The sequence below is a fragment of the Gymnodraco acuticeps genome, unplaced genomic scaffold (genome assembly GCF_902827175.1).
Source record: "Gymnodraco acuticeps unplaced genomic scaffold, fGymAcu1.1, whole genome shotgun sequence".
Taxonomy (NCBI): Eukaryota; Metazoa; Chordata; class Actinopteri; order Perciformes; family Bathydraconidae; genus Gymnodraco; species Gymnodraco acuticeps.
The window spans coordinates 294,628-312,019 of NW_022990300.1; the positions used below are offsets into that span (position 1 = coordinate 294,628).

General features: G+C 42.4%; 1 protein-coding gene across 1 annotated transcript in view; it reads left to right on the forward strand.

Annotated features, from left to right (window-relative positions):
- LOC117550267 (vasoactive intestinal polypeptide receptor 2-like) overlaps positions 1–17,392 on the forward strand; it is a 75,337-nt gene that overhangs the window by 38,389 nt on the left and 19,556 nt on the right. The window contains exons 5-6 of the mRNA XM_034222645.1: positions 7,507–7,604; positions 13,464–13,596. Coding sequence (XP_034078536.1) covers positions 7,507–7,604; positions 13,464–13,596 — 231 coding nt within the window. The remainder of the gene's footprint in view (positions 1–7,506; positions 7,605–13,463; positions 13,597–17,392) is intronic.

Sequence of the window (17,392 nt, forward strand, 5' to 3'; positions counted from 1 at the left end):
CATGAAGAAGAGGGGACACATGTTGATGTAGAAGAGACATGAAGAAGAGGGCACACATGTTGATAGAAGAGACATGAAGAAGAGGGGACACATGTTGATGTAGACGAGACATGAAGAAGAGGGGACACATGTTGATGTAAAGAGACAGAAGAAGAGGGGACACATGTTGAGTAGACGAGACATGAAGAAGAGGGGACACATGTTGATGTAGAAGGGGACACATGTTGATGTAGAAATAGACATGAAGAAGAGGGGACACATGTTTGATGTTAAAAGAGACATGGAGAAGAGGGGACACATGGTGATGTAGAAGAGACAGGAAGAAGAGGGGACACATGTTGATTATGAAGAGACATGAAGAAGAGGGGACCATGTTGATGTAGAAGAGACATGAAGAAGAGGGGACACATGTGATGTAGAAGAGACACGAAGAGGGGACACGTCTTGATGTAGAAGAGACACGAAGAAGAGGGGACACATGTTATGTAGAAGAGACAGGAAGAAGAGGGGACACATGTTGATGTAGAAGAGACATGAAGAAGAGGGACACATGTTGATGTAGAAGACATGAAGAAGAGGGACACATGTTGATGTAGAAGACATGAAGAAGAGGGACACATTTGATGTAGAAGAGACATGAAGAAGAGGGGACACCATGTTGATGTAGAAGAGACAGGAGAAGAGGGGACACATGTTGATGTAGAAGAGGGGACACATGTTGATGAAGAAGAGACATGAAGAAGAGGGGACACATGTTGATGCAGAAGAGACATGAGAAGAGAGGGGGAACATGTTGATGTAGAAGAGACATGAAGAAGAGGACACATGTTGATGTAGAAGAGACATGAAGAAGAGGGGACACATGTTGTGAGAAGAGACATGAAGAAGAGGACACATGTTGATGTAGAAGAGACATGCAGAGAGGGGACACATGTTGATGTAGAAGAGACATGAAGAAGAGGGGACATGTTGATGTAGAAGAGACATGAAGAAGAGGGGAACATGTTGATGTAGAAGAGACATGAAGAAGAGGGGAAACATTTTGATGTAGAAGAGACATGAAGAAGAGGGGACACATGGTGATGTAGAGAGACATGAAGAAGAGGGGACATGTTGATGTAGAGAGACATGAAGAAGAGGGCACATGTTGATGTAGAAGAGACATGAAGAAGAGGGGACACATGTTGATGTAGAAGAGACATGAAGAAGAGGGGACACATGTTGATGTAGAAGAGACACGAAGAAGAGGGGACACGTCTTGATGTAGAAGAGACACGAAGAAGAGGGGACACATGTTGATGTAGAAGAGACAGGAAGAAGAGGGGACACATGTTGATGTAGAAGAGACATGAAGAAGAGGGACACATGTTGATGTAGAAGAGACATGAAAAGAGGGGGACACATGTTGATGTAGAAGAGACATGAAGAAGAGGGGACATGTTGATGTAGAAGAGACATGAAGAAGAGGGGACACATGTTGATGTAGAAGAGACAGGAAGAAGAGGGGACACATGTTGATGTAGAAGAGGGGACACATGTTGATGTAGAAGAGACATGAAGAAGAGGGGACACATGTTGATGTAAAAGAGACATGGAGAAGAGGGGACACATGGTGATGTAGAAGAGACATGAAGAAGAGGGGACACATGTTGATGAAGAAAGACATGAAGAAGAGGGGACACATGTTGATGCAGAGAGAGACATGAAGAAGAGGGGACACATGTTTGATGTAGAAGAGACATGAAGAAGAGGACACATGTTTGATGTAGAAGAGACATGAATGAAGAGGGACACATGTTGATGTAGAAGAGGACATGAAGAAGAGGGGACACATGTTGATGTAGAGAGACATGCAAAGAGGGGACACATGTTGATGTAGAAGAGACATGAAGAAGAGGGGACACATGTTGATGTAAAGAGACATGAAGAAGAGGGGACACATTTGATGTAGAAGAGACATGAAGAAGAGGGGAAACATTTTGATGTAGAAGACATGAGAAGAGGGGAAACATGTTGATGTAGAAGAGACATGAAGAAGAGGGGACACATGTTGATGTAGAGGAGACATGAAGAAGAGGGGACACATGTTGATGTAGAAGAGACATGAAGAAGAGGGGACACATGTTGATGTAGAGAGACATGGAGAAGAGGGGACACATGTTTGATGTAGAAGAGACATGAAGAAGAGGGGACACATGTTGATGTAGAAGAGACATGGAGAAGAGGACACATTGATGTAGTGAGAGACATGAAGAAGAGGGGACACATGTTGATGGAGAAGAGACATGAAGAAGAGGGGACACATGTTGATGTAGAAGAGACATGAAGAGAGGGGACACATGTGATGTAGAAGAGACATGAAGAAGAGGGGACACATGTTGATGTAGAAGAGACATGGAGAAGAGGGACACATGTTGATGTAGAAGAGACATGAAGAAGAGGGGACACATGTTGATGTAGAAGAGACATGAAGAAGAGGGACACTGTTGATGTGAAGAAGAGACATGAAGAAGACGGGGACACCTGTTGATGTAGAAGAGACATGAAGAGAGGGGAACACATGTTGATGTAGAAGAGACATGGAGAAGAGGGGACACATGTTGATGTAGAAGAGACATGAAGAAGAGGGGGACACATGTTGGATGTAGAAGAGACATGGAGAAGAGGGGACACATGTGATGTAGAGAGACATGAAGAAGAGGGGACACATGTTGATGTAGAAGAGACATGAAGAAGAGGGGACACATGTTGATGTAGAAGAGACATGAAGAAGAGGGGACACATGTTGATGTAGAAGAGACATGAAGAAGTGGATGTTGCATAATAGGTGACCTTTTAAAGCAAGTTCAAACAAATTGTCGTGGTAGTGAAATGGAAGCAGAGAGCGGTAGATTGGAGACGGGCCTTACGGAAAATTCAAATCTCAAGATGATCCGGATACTTTTGAAATCTACAGTTCCCATTTTGGGTTCATTTTCTCTTAATACATCCATGGTTTAAAGGTCATACAAATAGAATAAAACTGTACGTCCTAAGTTACCATTTCTTCACTTTGCAAGGTTGGATAAACTTGATCACCAGTCTTGAAAAGTACATCTACTCAAGTACTATACTTTAGTGCATTTGAGGTGCTTGTACTCAACTGATTTTGATTTTATTCTGAATGCTAATGGGCAGCAGCAGGAAAAGAAGCTGCAACATAACACAGAGGATTAGTGGCGTTGATGAAGCCTGCAGGGAAGGCTGTTAATTAACACAGTGCGCTTCTCTGAACGGTCAATATGCACAGCAGCAGTGACACGTTTGTCAATGACACTAAAAGTTGTTACTTTCCATTACTGTTTAACAAACATCAGTGTCGGAGCCATATGTTAAAATGTATAATTTGTATGTATGTGTGTAGATATATTTGAACATTGTAATTCTTTGTTATTAGTATAATTATATCATTGATTTAAACGTCGTAAAATGTACGTCATAGCTGCGGGTAATTAGAGTAAGAAAGAGTAAAGAATCACGGAGCAATATCGTTTTTCGACCTTTGAAAATATGTGTTTGTACTGATATCTTTTGTTTAAGTAAAGACTCTATGGTAAAGAGTCAGAGACGTATTTGTGTTGGAGTCAAGCTTATTGCTACTTATGGATGCATACATTTTTTAGATAAGACGGAACTACAATCAGACAAAGCTACCTTCTGTAACAGATGAGTTTTATTATGCAAAAACAACCAATGTTTATACATCCCTTTTGTCCTTTTCAGACATGCTTTTTCTTGGCTAATGACCATGGTGACCTCTCCCCTCACAGCAAACACCTTTCCTTATTGAATTAATAATTAAGCATCATTAAGGAGCAAAGCCTGATGCATATTTCATATAATGTGACTTGAAGGTCAAGTTGGCATTCTCTCAGCTGACATGTTTTATGTAAAGTGTTTTGCAGAACACAGATTTTGGTGAGAAGAACGCTTGTCCTTGTTTTGCCCGGACGTGATAATTGCTGCTCCTTTCTCACCGCTCAGGTTCAGATCGGGTCACTTCTGGGTTTATAATAGAACCCTCATTGTTCTCGTTAAACTGTCTCACCCTCTGTTCATTCTCATTCTCTTCTTCATCTGTTTCTGTCTGAGCAGCTCTCTCTCATAAAAGCTCCCCAACACTCTAAGCATATAAGATAAGATAGAGATAAGAAGTACTTTATTCATCCCAATTTGGGACATGTTTGTGTTGCAGCAGCCTAAAAAGACAAGGCATTGTACATTAGAGAAATTGAAAGACTCAAAATAAACAATTCACAATGTAAACATCTCAAATTGAAATAAAATAGCATTTAAAAAGTTGAAAATATGCTTCTTGAAATATATATATATAGCAGCATAACTAGGGGCTGGTTCAAGGTGCCCTAACTATAAGCTTTATTTAAAAGAAAGGTCTGAAGCCTACTAAATAAAAAACTATGGGATGGTTCCTCTTGAACTCAAGCTAGAAACTGGTTCCACAGAAAAGGAGCTTGATAGCAAAATGCTTTGGCTCCCATTGTACTTTTAGAGACTCTAGGAACAATTAAAAACTCTGCCATGGAAGTACAAAAAGTAAACCATTGTTGCGGCCGCAAGGTATTCTGGGACAGCATTTTCTCCTTTCCTTTCTTCAATGAAGGTCCAGTGTTTCCTAAGCTAGAGGGGGTGATAAAGGAAGTATTGAAGTTCCTTTTCCTATCATTTGGAGAATTCTAACAGCTCTTATCATGGCTGTTACTTTGTTACTTCTGGGTCATTTCACTCCATTAGGAACCTTCCTACGCTAAACTGACAATTCGACCGCAACCCATTGACTACTTTCGGTATTATGGTGCCTGACCATTAAGGGCTTGTATTCTGCATTTTAAGGTAGCCATGCGGCAGCATTTAGTACAGCCTAATAATAAGGAATTTGCATTATCGAGTCTCTAAGTAACAAAGGCATGGACTAGCTTTCCTACAACATGTTTCGTTAGTATGTGCCTGATTTCTGCGATGTTACGGAAGAAATTGGTTGCAGTGGTAGTTAAAAACATTTCCTGATCAAAGATAATGCCAAAGATAACGATAAAAGAGTCCTTACAGTTGTGCTGGAGGATTACTTCAGATATGTCTGTTTTTAACATTATTAAGTTTCAAGTCATCGTCATTTTTTAATCTGAAAGACATTTTGAAGTCGAGTTAATTAATTGGTTTCTTAAGGGTTTTATCGATAAATATAATAGCATATCGTCACAGTGAAGATTTATTCAGTTCTTCAATTCACCTACAACATTGTGGACTATATATTAAGAAACATTCAAAGTGGTTCACCTTCAGCTTAAGTTTTTTGTCGGACAAAGAAAAAAACACTTATTATATATTTATAATTCAGACAAGAGAAAGAGAAATGACAAAACTGTCCGACTAGCGCTGATAAGGTCACCTTAAATTAAAGCATTGTCATACTTTTAAGGAAGATCAACGAACATAAATGTCCCTTTTTGTTTTTAGCGTGTTTACTGACGTTTAAAAAGAGGGTGAAATGTATCCAGAAGCAGCCGACAGAACCGTTTAAGCCCGCGTCACACTGTCCCGACATTGACACCAGATGGACACACGAATATGGAATTGTGAATTTCAAACTTGGTCAACAGCCAAGCAACAGCCGAAGCAAGTACGATGCCTACAGAAGGCCACACGATGGCACCCGAACCACACACTCCGTCATGATGTTTCCATAGCAACAACAACTTCCTGTCAACAGCGTAAACTCGCCTTCAAAATAAAAGCATCTAAATTCAACAGGAAGTTAACCTAAATTACATTTAAGACATAAAACTGCAACGGAAGTAACAAAAACAATGTAATATCCTTTTCAGTTTCACAGAACACAAATTGTACTACAATACGATGGCTACACGACAGCATTGCGAGGGCTTCACGTAGTTGTGTTGCCTTCCTAAGACAAGAGGCGCATTCACACTGCGGTACTTTTCCCACAAAGGTTCATGTGAACTTAGTTCATGTGAACTCTTTAGTTCGCATGAACTAAGTACAGATCGCGTTCACACTGGAAAAAGTCCCTGGGGGAAGATTAGGCAAATGAAGCCGCTGACGTCACTTCTTCTTCTTCTGCTTTGGGTTTACTGGCAGGCCGCAAACCACTTCACGGCGTATACTGCTGCCCAAAGTCCCCGGCCGGAAGTCCCCGGAGTTGGGGACTGGCTTCAGTAGAAGCTGCTGGGACTCCCAGTAGCTTCTACTGAAGCCTTCCGAGTAAATCGCCAGAACGCCGACACCTCCTCATCTCCACCGCTCCCATGTTTTCTTTTGTGTTGCCATAAGTTAGTCTCTCTGCATTTCTGCGCTGGGCTAATGCTAATGCTAATAATGCTAATGCGAGGATAATAAAATGGCGGCTTCACAAAACTTTTTGGTAGTTTTACGGGGCGTGGTTTGCAATCCGCCCAGCCAATCAGAAATATAGCTATTTTCTCACAAGAGAGCCGCTCGAAAGTCCCTGCTCTCTAGCAGTGACTTTCGAGGGGGTAAAAAGGTTCACATGAACTAATTTTAGTACCGGCTCTTTTTGGTGTGAACGCGATAAAAGAGTTCACATGAACTAAGTTCACATGAACCTTTGTGGGAAAAGTACCGCAGTGTGAATGCGCCTTATCGGGCAGCTTCTTGTTTCCTTCGTGAGGCGAACAATGCCCGATGGCACCGATGATCACACGAAGTGAAGACGAAGATGACACGATTTGACAAGATGCCCTCACGATGGCCTTACGAAGGGCAAAATGGACACACAAATTCAACACGAAAATGAACCTTCGCAATGTCTTTCGGCAATTTTTTGGCATGCCAAAGATTTTGCCACCGCTCACGAAGTTGCTGCCGGAGGTTGAGAAACTCAACATTTTCTTAAAAGATTATTGCACATGAGAAGATCAACAGAAATGCAAATGTGTTTTGTTAATAAACTGAAACTCTGACATACAAGCATACATCAAGAGTTAAATGTTAAATTATTCACTCGTTTGAAGTATTGTTTAAACTGAGTTCACCACACAAACAGCAAGCATGGGGAATATAACTTAATTTAATCTGCTGTTATTTTGGTTTGCAAGTTATTGAATCTAATCAGGGCTCATTAGAAAGTGCTTCCTCAGCCCTCAAACAAAGTATTTGATTACAAATGACCAGAAACTATATCATATTTTAAGTTGATTTTAGGAGACAGGGTTTCACATCCACATATCCAGGGATAATGTGCGCATGCCAGTCATTCATTCCACAAATACCATATAGTTACAATGACGGGACTCCTTTCGGTGGATTGATATGACTGCATATAGTCCCTCATTCAGAGCAGCGGTCTGCTATTGAGAAATAACAGACTGCTGAATTTCCAGATTGACCAATCAGAATCCAGTATTTAACCAAGCTGTGATATAATCAATACTAACCTCTAAAAATCTTTGTTTCTCTCTGTCTCTGCAGTTGGTGTTTTACGTGGTCGTGAAGACGTTGTACACCATGGGTCACAGCCTGTCATTAATCGCTCTCACCACCGGGAGCGCCATTCTCTGTCTGTTCCGGTAATATTAATACATTTTCTGTATTCTTTTTTTTTCATTTTATTTATTGACTTGGTTTGGTCGATACAAGACTTTTGTGCAAAATACAAAGAAACATGCATTATTGTTTTTATGTGAGGAAAATTATGTAAAAGTCTTGAAACGAGTAATAATAATAATACACAAAAGCCCGAATAAAATGTAAAAATATTACATTCAAAATAAATGAAGTTGCGTTATAATATAAAAACACTAACTTATTTAAAGCAATCCTCCACTCATTAGATAATTAATCAAAACTTCAGTATTTAGTGAAGCATTATGTTTAAACCATACCCTGAAGAAATCAGCGATATTCCCCGGTAAATAATGATTTTATAGCTCTTTTTGATCAAAACCTGTATATTCCGTCAGGCCACTGCCATTTTGGCCATTTTCAGTAGTCACGTGATGGTCGTGACGTCATCCATGCGTTCACTTTGTAAACACACGAAAACATGGCGGAGTATTTGAGTTCGGACTCGTCAGCCGAGGACGAAGTTTTGAGCAATATGAAGAGATTGGATGGGGGAATTCAGCCATACAGGTTCGAGCCAAGTAGTCAGAACCGTCAGGAATCCAGGGACAGTGACGATGAGGATGAACAGCACGGTGATCTTGCTGGAGACGATACCTTTACTCGTGCAATTGATTTCGGGAGGCGAGTAGGAAGACCTGTACATGAATGGTGTACCTAGAACCACGATTTTATGGGGCCGGAAAAACTGGGGAAAATACCCACTAGCCGGTACTATGCTATATGGAAAGGCCACCAAAAACTGGCCTGGCCTGGACGCTAAAGGACGTTTAAACGGGGCTACCCGCTGCAATGGAAATGCGCTATAACATACCTTATTCTTACTCCGAGCACTACTTCTGGTCCTCCGTCGCTTCACACTTGCAGAGGGCGATTTCTCAACTGGCCGAACTGGTGTCCTGGTCGGTGATGACACCAGAAAGACCGATGGTACTGCATCTCCATTAAGTAATGGTTGTTCAATAAATCCCATGTTATGTTTTATCATACTCTCAGAGTAGTCGTCCGGAAACTTGAAATGTTCGCTGCATACATTCGCCTGTGGATCTTTCGGTTCGGGCCGGCCACATTTCGCTAGCCACTGCCTCCGAACGTACTTCCTACGCTTACCTTTTGGCAACAGATGGAACCGAGCATTCCGTGGATTGTTCCTATCTGAATTGTGGCAATGTTTCGCGATACAATGAGGCATATTTGAAGAGAGTAACTACAGTAAATAACATGAACATCAATGTGTCCTCGAAACCAAACGCATGGTTTACGTCATGTCCGGTAAAATGGCGCCGCCCACAGTGTTGATGTTATTTCGGTAATTAATCAGTTTAAAATTATTGATAATGTCATCGGATTAAAAAAAAAAAAAAAAAGACTGGCAGAGACTGGTCTGTTTTATCGGATGATAATTATTTAAAAATGAGTGTCATGAGCATACCATTCCTATAAAGTTTGATTTAAGCTATAATTGAAAGACAGTGAAGTATAAAAGGGCATAGGATTCCTCCTCATAATGTCATTATAGTACTTTTGATTGCTTAATTTCATAGCAAAACAATAACATGTTACAAATTATATTACAAGAAATAAACCTTATCGATCTACACATTAAAAAATGCAAAACAGCAGAAGTAGAGATACATAACTGAACTGATTAATTACTAAAGAAGAGAGGCTGTTTTTAATGTAAAGCTCATCTTTTAGGACTCTCTTTCTTCATGTGTCTGAAGAAAAGCCGTCAGTTTAATTGGATTTTAAATCAACAACAATGCCGCCAATTATCCACGTCTCCATTTCGCAGATTTATCACTAATTGTCAACAGTGTGTGACGGCCTCTCAGTTTACAGCTTAATTGGATTTAGTTGTTTTCAGTTTGTTAATTGAAATGATGTCGATGGGGCTTCTCTTTACTTTTACTTTGCTGTTAGTTTTAAGAAGCCGCTGCAGTGAAGCCTTTTGATTTTAACGAAGCAAACATGAATCACATATCTGTAAAAGTACTTTATAATCGAGAGACATGTCCAAAATATATTGAGAGCTCATTTATTTCAACACGTAAGGAGTTTTTTATTTTAATGAGCAGTGATATACATTTTCAGACTAGATGTGTGTAATTCCGCATCTAAATATAAAGCCTTAATCTAAACCCATATACTAGTTGTTTACAAGTAATTCCTGAACGAAAGCTAATTTAAAGTAATGCTAATAGTTACACAAACGAAAATGACGTCGTATTTTAGGAAGCATCTAAACCAGGGATGTCAAACTCAATTTCATCTCGGGCCACATTCGCATAAAGGTTGCACTCAAAGGGCCGGTTGTAACTATATAAATATATAAATATATATAAAATAATGTATTATATTACATCATTGCCTCTGAAGTGGATTATTATTGGATAGGATAATAACTTAGTAATTAACTACGTCTGAAAGCAGAAGTCTAGGGCAAATAATTGCAAGTCTCTTCAGTGCGCATGTCACAAAACGAGATGCATTGTGGGACATAAATAATAATAATAATAATATATAATATTTTTATAGCGCCTTTCAAGAAACCCAAGGTCGCTTTACAAGTCGGGTAGGGTGGCGGGGGGGGGAGTAGGGGAAAAAAGGCAGACAGGTTAAGGGGGTGGGGGGGGGGGAAGTAGCGGAAAAATAAACCTATTAAACTAACTATACAGTGGCGAAAGCCTTGGTAAAAAGGTGCGTTTTGAGGGCTTTTTTGAAAATGTCCAGGGTTGGGGCGCTGCAGATTTCGGGGGGGGGGAGAGAGTTCCAGAGGGGGGGGGGATGCCACACTGAAGGCTCTGTCACCAAAAGTCCGCAACCTGGTGCGGGGGGTGGAGAGGAGATCCTGTCCAGATGATCTTAGCTTCCGGGATGGAGTGTGGTAGCGGAGAAGGTCAGACAGGTATTGGGGGGCGAGGGCATGGAGGGATTTGTAAGTCAGAAGGAGTTTATAGGTGATACGGTGCTTGACTGGGAGCCAGTGTAGGTGGATCAGGGTGGGGGTGATGTGCTGCCAGGGCTTGGTGTGAGTGAGCACCCTGGCAGCCGAGTTCTGCACATACTGGAGCCTGTCCAGGGCTTTACTGGGAACCCCGAACAGGACTCCGTTGCAGTAATCCAACCAGGAGGAGACGAATGCATGAATGAGGGTCTCGGCCACGGAATCAGAGAGTGATGGTCGTAGACGGGAGATGTTCCTGAGGTGATAGAAGGCAGACTTAGTGACGGATTTGATGTGTGACTGAAATGAGAGAGTGGAGTCAAGGATGACACCCAGGTTACGGACTTCGGGAGACGGGGAGATGGAACAGCCGTCAATGTGGAGGAGGAGATCCCCAACCTTCCGGAGCAGTGCTTTGGGGGCCACAACCATGAGCTCAGTCTTCTTACTGTTGAGTTTGAGTAGATTTGCTGTCATTCAGGTTTTTATGGCGTGGAGACAGTTGACCAAAGACTGTGGAGGGAGCTGGGCGGATGGTGAAGGTGCTGAGATAGAGCTGAGTGTCCTCAGCATAGCAGTGGAAATTGAGACCGAATTGACGTATGATCTGGCCAAGGGGGAGCATGTAAATGGTGAAAAGTAGGGGACCAAGCACGGAGCCTTGGGGGACACCATGGTTGACTGGGGCCGAGGGGGAGGATGAGCCGCTGATGCTAACAAACTGAGACCTGGTTGATAGATAGGACTGAAACCATGACAGAGCTGTGCCAGTGATGCCAAGGTTGTTAGAGAGGCATTTCAGGAGGACTGTATGAGAAACAGTGTCAAAAGCAGCAGAGAGGTCGAGGAGGATGAGAATACTGATTTGTCCAGAGTCAGCAGCGAGAAGGAGGTCATTAGTGATCTTGAGGAGGGCGGTCTCTGTGCTGTGATGTGCTCTGTAGGCTGACTGTAGGGGTTCGTAGAGCTCATGGTTGGACAGATGTTGATGAAGCTGGGCGGCGACTGCTCTTTCCAAGGTTTTGCTAAGGAAAGGAAGGTTGGAGATCGGTCGGTAGTTGTTCAGCTCCTCAGGGTCCAAACCAGGCTTCTTGAGGATGGGAGTGATGGAGGCGGTTTTGAAGCAGGAGGGAACTATACCAGATGACAGAGAGGAGTTGATGATGTCTGTTATGATGGGGCAGAGGGTGGGAAGGCAGGCCTTGACCAGCACCGTGGGCATGGGGTCAAGGAAGCAGGTGGAGGCCTTAGCATTGGTCACCAGCTTCGAGACCAGTGGAACATCCACTGGGGAGAAGGAGGAGAGAGAGCATTGGGGATTGAGGGGTTGAGCCGGGAGTGTGCATTTCTGTGTCAGGGGCCAGTGCAGAGAGGGGGAGGGGGCGGGCACCAGGAGTTGTTGATGAATGGAGATCACCTTAGCCTGAAAAAAGTTGAGGAATTTGGAGCAGAGGTCAGGAGCTTCAGCAGTGTGCGTGGCAGGGAGGGGGCGGAGCAGTCGGTTGATGGTGGAGAACAAGGATCTGGGGTGATTTTGTTGTGAGGTGATGAGGGAGGAGTAGTAGGCGGTCTTGGTCTTGGAAAGAGCCTCCTTGTAGGACCTTACATGGTCCACCAGGGCCATACGGTGGACGGTGAGGCCAGTTCGTCTGGAAAGCCGCTCCAACCGACGACCAGTTTGCTTCATTGTGCGAAGATCAGAGGTGAACCATGGTGCCGGGCGGAGAAAAGACACCGTCCGGCTTCTGAGGGGAGCCAGAGAGTCCAGGCTGAGAGAGAGGGCAGTGTTGTAGCGGGCCACCAACACGTCCGGCGAGGTGTCGGAGAGAGCCGGGGCCATGTGGGTTATGAGGAGGTCTGATAGGGCTGATGCACTCACTGATTTGGTGTCTCTGAAGGTGATTGTGCGCCTGGGGCGCTGCTTGGGCAGGGGGATGGGGATGGTGAAGATGATGGCATGGTGGTCTGATACTGCCAGGTCTAGGCACTGCAGATGAGAGGGGGGGGCACCAGTGGAGCAGACTAGATCCAGCGTGTGACCTTTGGACATGTAGTTTATGGGAAACCTGCTTCTGTAAAGCGGCATGTAACCGTATAATAAACGTATTGTATTCTTTGCAAGCTCTTGCGGGGCCACATGAAATGAAGTCGCAGGCCGGATTTGGCCCCCGGGCCTTGAGTTTGACACCCCTGATCTAAACTGTGTCTACAAACTACCACATTAAAATGTCTTATATGTGTTTGTGAGTGATAAAAACAGGGCAATATAATGACAATGACATTTAAATAATACAGTGTAAAGAGATATTTTGCATACAGAGTACTTTAGTGCTTTGAGTACATTGAGTCTTATACTTGTGTACTTGTACAAATTCAGCCCTCTTATGTGTACTCGAGAATTTAAGTCCAATAGTGTTAGAAAAATGTCCCTGGTCTCCGTCTTGAGCTTCAACCTCAGGATCCATGTATCTGTGATCCTCTCCAGAATGGAAGTAGTCATCACATACAGAGCATCAACTAGTTCATGAGCAGTGTCCTTCACATGCTGATATCCAAGAGAGGGAGTCACACAGTCACTAGATGGAGGAACAGAAAGCAGTATTCAATGTTTACTTCAGATTAGCTCCACGTCAGAAATGAGCATGCTTGTCATATGTCTCTCTCCATAGAGGCTGAATCATCATGTTAATCACATAGCTATCATATGCCTCAAACAGTCCTGCTGCTCTTCTAGGTCATCATACATCCTGTCATGTACACAGCTACAGTTGGGATACCTTTGTTATCATGTGTACTCTGATATTGGACGAGTACATGCAGTATTTTCCAACAGTAAAGGATCTGTGTTTCTGTGCAGGAAGCTCCACTGCACCAGGAACTACATCCACCTCAACCTCTTCCTTTCCTTCATCCTGAGAGCTGTGGCCGTGTTGGTGAAGGACGACATCCTCTTCAACAGAAACTCTCAGTGCTCCAGCCAGCCGTCACTGGTGAGAGGAGAGTACACACATCCTTTACTCAAGTGGAAGTACACACATCCTTTACTCGAGTAGAAGTACACACATCCTTTACTCGAGTAGAAGAACACACATCCTTTACTCAAGTAGAAGTACACACATCCTTTACTCAAGTAGAAGTGCACACATCCTTTACTCAAGTAGAAGTACACACATCCTTTACTCAAGTAGAAGTACACATCCTTTACTCAAGTAGAAGTACACATCCTTTACTCAAGTAGAAGTGCACACATCCTTTACTCAAGTAGAAGTACACACATCCTTTACTCACATCCTTTACTCAAGTAGAAGTACACACATCCTTTACTCGAGTAGAAGGTACCACACCATCCTTTACTCAAGTAAAGTACACACATCCTTTACTCGAGTAGAAGTACACACATCCTTTACTCAAGTAGAAGTACAGACATCCTTTACTCAAGTAGAAGTGCACACATCCTTTACTCGAGTAGAAGTACACACATCCTTTATTCAAGTAGAAGTACACACATCCTTTACTCAAGTAGAAGTACACATCCTTTACTCAAGTAGAAGTGCACACATCCTTTACTCAAGTAGAAGTACACACAATCCTTTACCTCACATCCTTACTCAAGTAGAAGTAACACACATCCTTTACTCGAGTAGAAGTACACACATCCTTTACTCAAGTAGAAGTACACACATCCTTACTCAAGTAGAAGTACACACACATCCTTACTCAAGTAGAGGTACACACATCCTTTTACTCGAGTAGAAGTGCACACATCCTTTACTCAAGTAGAAGTAAACACACCTTACTCGAGTAGAAGTTAACATCCTTTACTCGAGTAGAAGTACACACATCCTTTACTCAAGTAGAAGTACACACATCCTTTACTCGAGTAGAAGTACACACATCCTTTACTCAAGTAGAAGTACACACATCCTTTACTCAAGTAGAAGTACACACATCCTTTACTCAAGTAGAAGTGCACACATCCTTTACTCACGTAGAAGTACACACATCCTTTACTCAAGTAGAATAACACACATCCTTTACTCGAGTAGAAGTACACGCATCCTTTACTCAAGTAGAAGTACACACATCCTTTATTCAAGTAGAAGTACACATCCTTTACTCAAGTAGAAGTACACATCCTTTACTCAAGTAGAAGTGCACACATCCTTTACTCAAGTAGAAGTACACACATCCTTTACTCGAGTAGAAGTACACACATCCTTTACTCGAGTAGAAGTGCACACATCCTTTACTCAAGTAGAAGTACACACATCCTTTACTCGAGTAGAAGAACACACATCCTTTACTCAAGTAGAAGTACACACATCCTTTACTCAAGTAGAGGTACACACATCCTTTACTCAAGTAGAAGTACACACAAAAAGATACTCTTACTTACTTAATAATGGAATTGAAAGATTATCAGATCCATGCTAATCGGATTTATTCCATCAAATGTATTTCAAGACTCAAGGCTTTATTCGTACGTAGCTACAGTGTAGTGATGTCGATGGAAATCTTAGGTCACAGGCTCCTCCATCCGAGCAACACAATAAAAACAGATAAAATAATAGAATAGAAGTAGTGCCATGAGAGTCTATATACATATCTACACAGTTACGGCCCGTCCACACACAGGCATGAAACAAATCTTTCAAAGCTTCGCCCATTCACTTGAATGGGGTGACGTAGAAGATTTGTAATCGTCGCCGAACTGCATTGTGGGGAGCGGAGCATGGCTTTGCAAGCATCGTGAGCATCAAAAGTTGAGCAATGTTCAACTTTTGATGCTCCCGATGCTTTCGAAGCTGGCATCAGCCAATCAAATCCCGTTTATGCAAATCCCGCCAGTACAAGCGCTAGCCAATCAAACCACGTGCAAGCTGGGAGCCAGACCGCAGTTCATTTCCTCATATTCCAAACGAGAAATTACGGTAGCAAATCACCCGGTTCTTTCCGACCAGAACTATTTACCGGGATACAAACCGGAGGAACCAGGCATGGAGGGAGGTGGCAGAGACAGTGGGTGAAACTGGTAGGTGTTTGGGGAGTTTATATCCAGTTTACTTTGTATGTCGGGGGCGGGAGATTCATGTGATTGGTTGTTGGTCGCCTTGGGCGTGTGAAATCGCCAAGCTTCAGACACGCCCAGCATCGAGATTTTTCAAGATTTTTTTCATGCCTGTGTGTGGACCGGCCGTTAGGGTGTTGCTGTGCTGTGATTAAAGAAACGAAATAAAAAATGACCGAAACTTGGCTTGTAAGAATTTGATGTTAAGTCCAACAAATGTGTTATTTACTAACTACCCACATTTTTGATTTATAGCAAGCAGAGATGATTGTATTTCTGATAATAATTCAACATAATACAGGAACGTCTCGATAATGATTTTCTGTTCGGGTCTCAAATCAAAATGTATTATAGCCCCAAATCCCAAGAAATGCCTCAAAGGGCTGGACAAAGCAAACAAAGACAAAGACAGAAACTAAATACAAAACGTCATAGCATACAAATTATAAAAACATTATACAACAACATAAGTATTGCCATGTGATAAAAGCATGTGACTGAAGTGATGGTAGATGGAAACTAGGTGATGGAAATTAAGATATCACCTCCAGCAGTGCTGTGTACTTTAATCTACAACAAAAAGCATCTGAGAGGCGCCTCATCTGAGATTAAAGACACCCTCAGCCCTCCGGATCATTCTGTGCTTTCACAATCAGATGAAAGCCAGGACAGCCTTCAAACAGAGAGGGTACAAGTACACACATCCTTTACGCAAGTAGAAGTATAGATACTCGTGTTTAAAAATACTCTAAACTTCTTTACTCAAGTAAAAGTAAAGAAGTATGGGCTTTGAAATGTACTTAAAGGGGACCTATCATGCAAAATGCACTTTTGTACGTCTTTTATACATGAATATGTGTCCCCGCCCGGTGCGTCAGGGAACTCACCAAGTGTCAGAAAACACAACCCTCTCTCTTTGACTCCATACCCAAACCTCTAAAAACGGGGCTGCAACGGATCTGATACAGATTTGAATTTTCCTGACGTCAGAAAAGGGGTGCTCCGCCTATATGGGCAACTCTCCACCTATCAGGGGAATGGGGGGTTGGGCCACGAACGTGTCCATTCACACGAGACCGCTCGAAAGTGCTGGAGACGCTGTAGTACATATGCCAGGCCTGTAAGTGGCGCTGTAGTCACAGAATCAGCCCTTGCAAAAACAGGGCTGGAAAAGAGCAAATAGAGCGAAATGAGGCATGGCTACAATGGGTGATCTCTTTGGTATTTTGAAAAAAAAACTTCACAGACATGTTTTATATAGCTATGGCCCTACAATATATTTTTCAAATATAGCATGATAGGTCCACTTTAAGTAAAAAGTACCCATAACTACCATCTGGTTTAAAGAGTACCTGACCTCCCTTTATATTAATAGAACAATAATGTCATTGATAGCTAATGAATGTTTCCATGCTGAACAACGGCAACAAGACAATTGAGGTTTGATGACTTGTATTTAAATATGCAGCGGGCAAGAAAGGAACATTGTCTATATGAAATATGTTTTTTTATGTCTTGCTTTGCAGAATAGGAATACTGTTTCATTTCTGCAAAAGATCCGAAAAAACACTTTGCATTCAACCAAACATGCACAACTTCTTAAATTCATTAATTTAATACACCTCCAACTATCCATCAAATGGCCACTCAGGCTGGTTTCATCGAACTCACAGCAGTTACAATAGGCGCTTTCACACCGGAGTACTTTTCCCAGTATA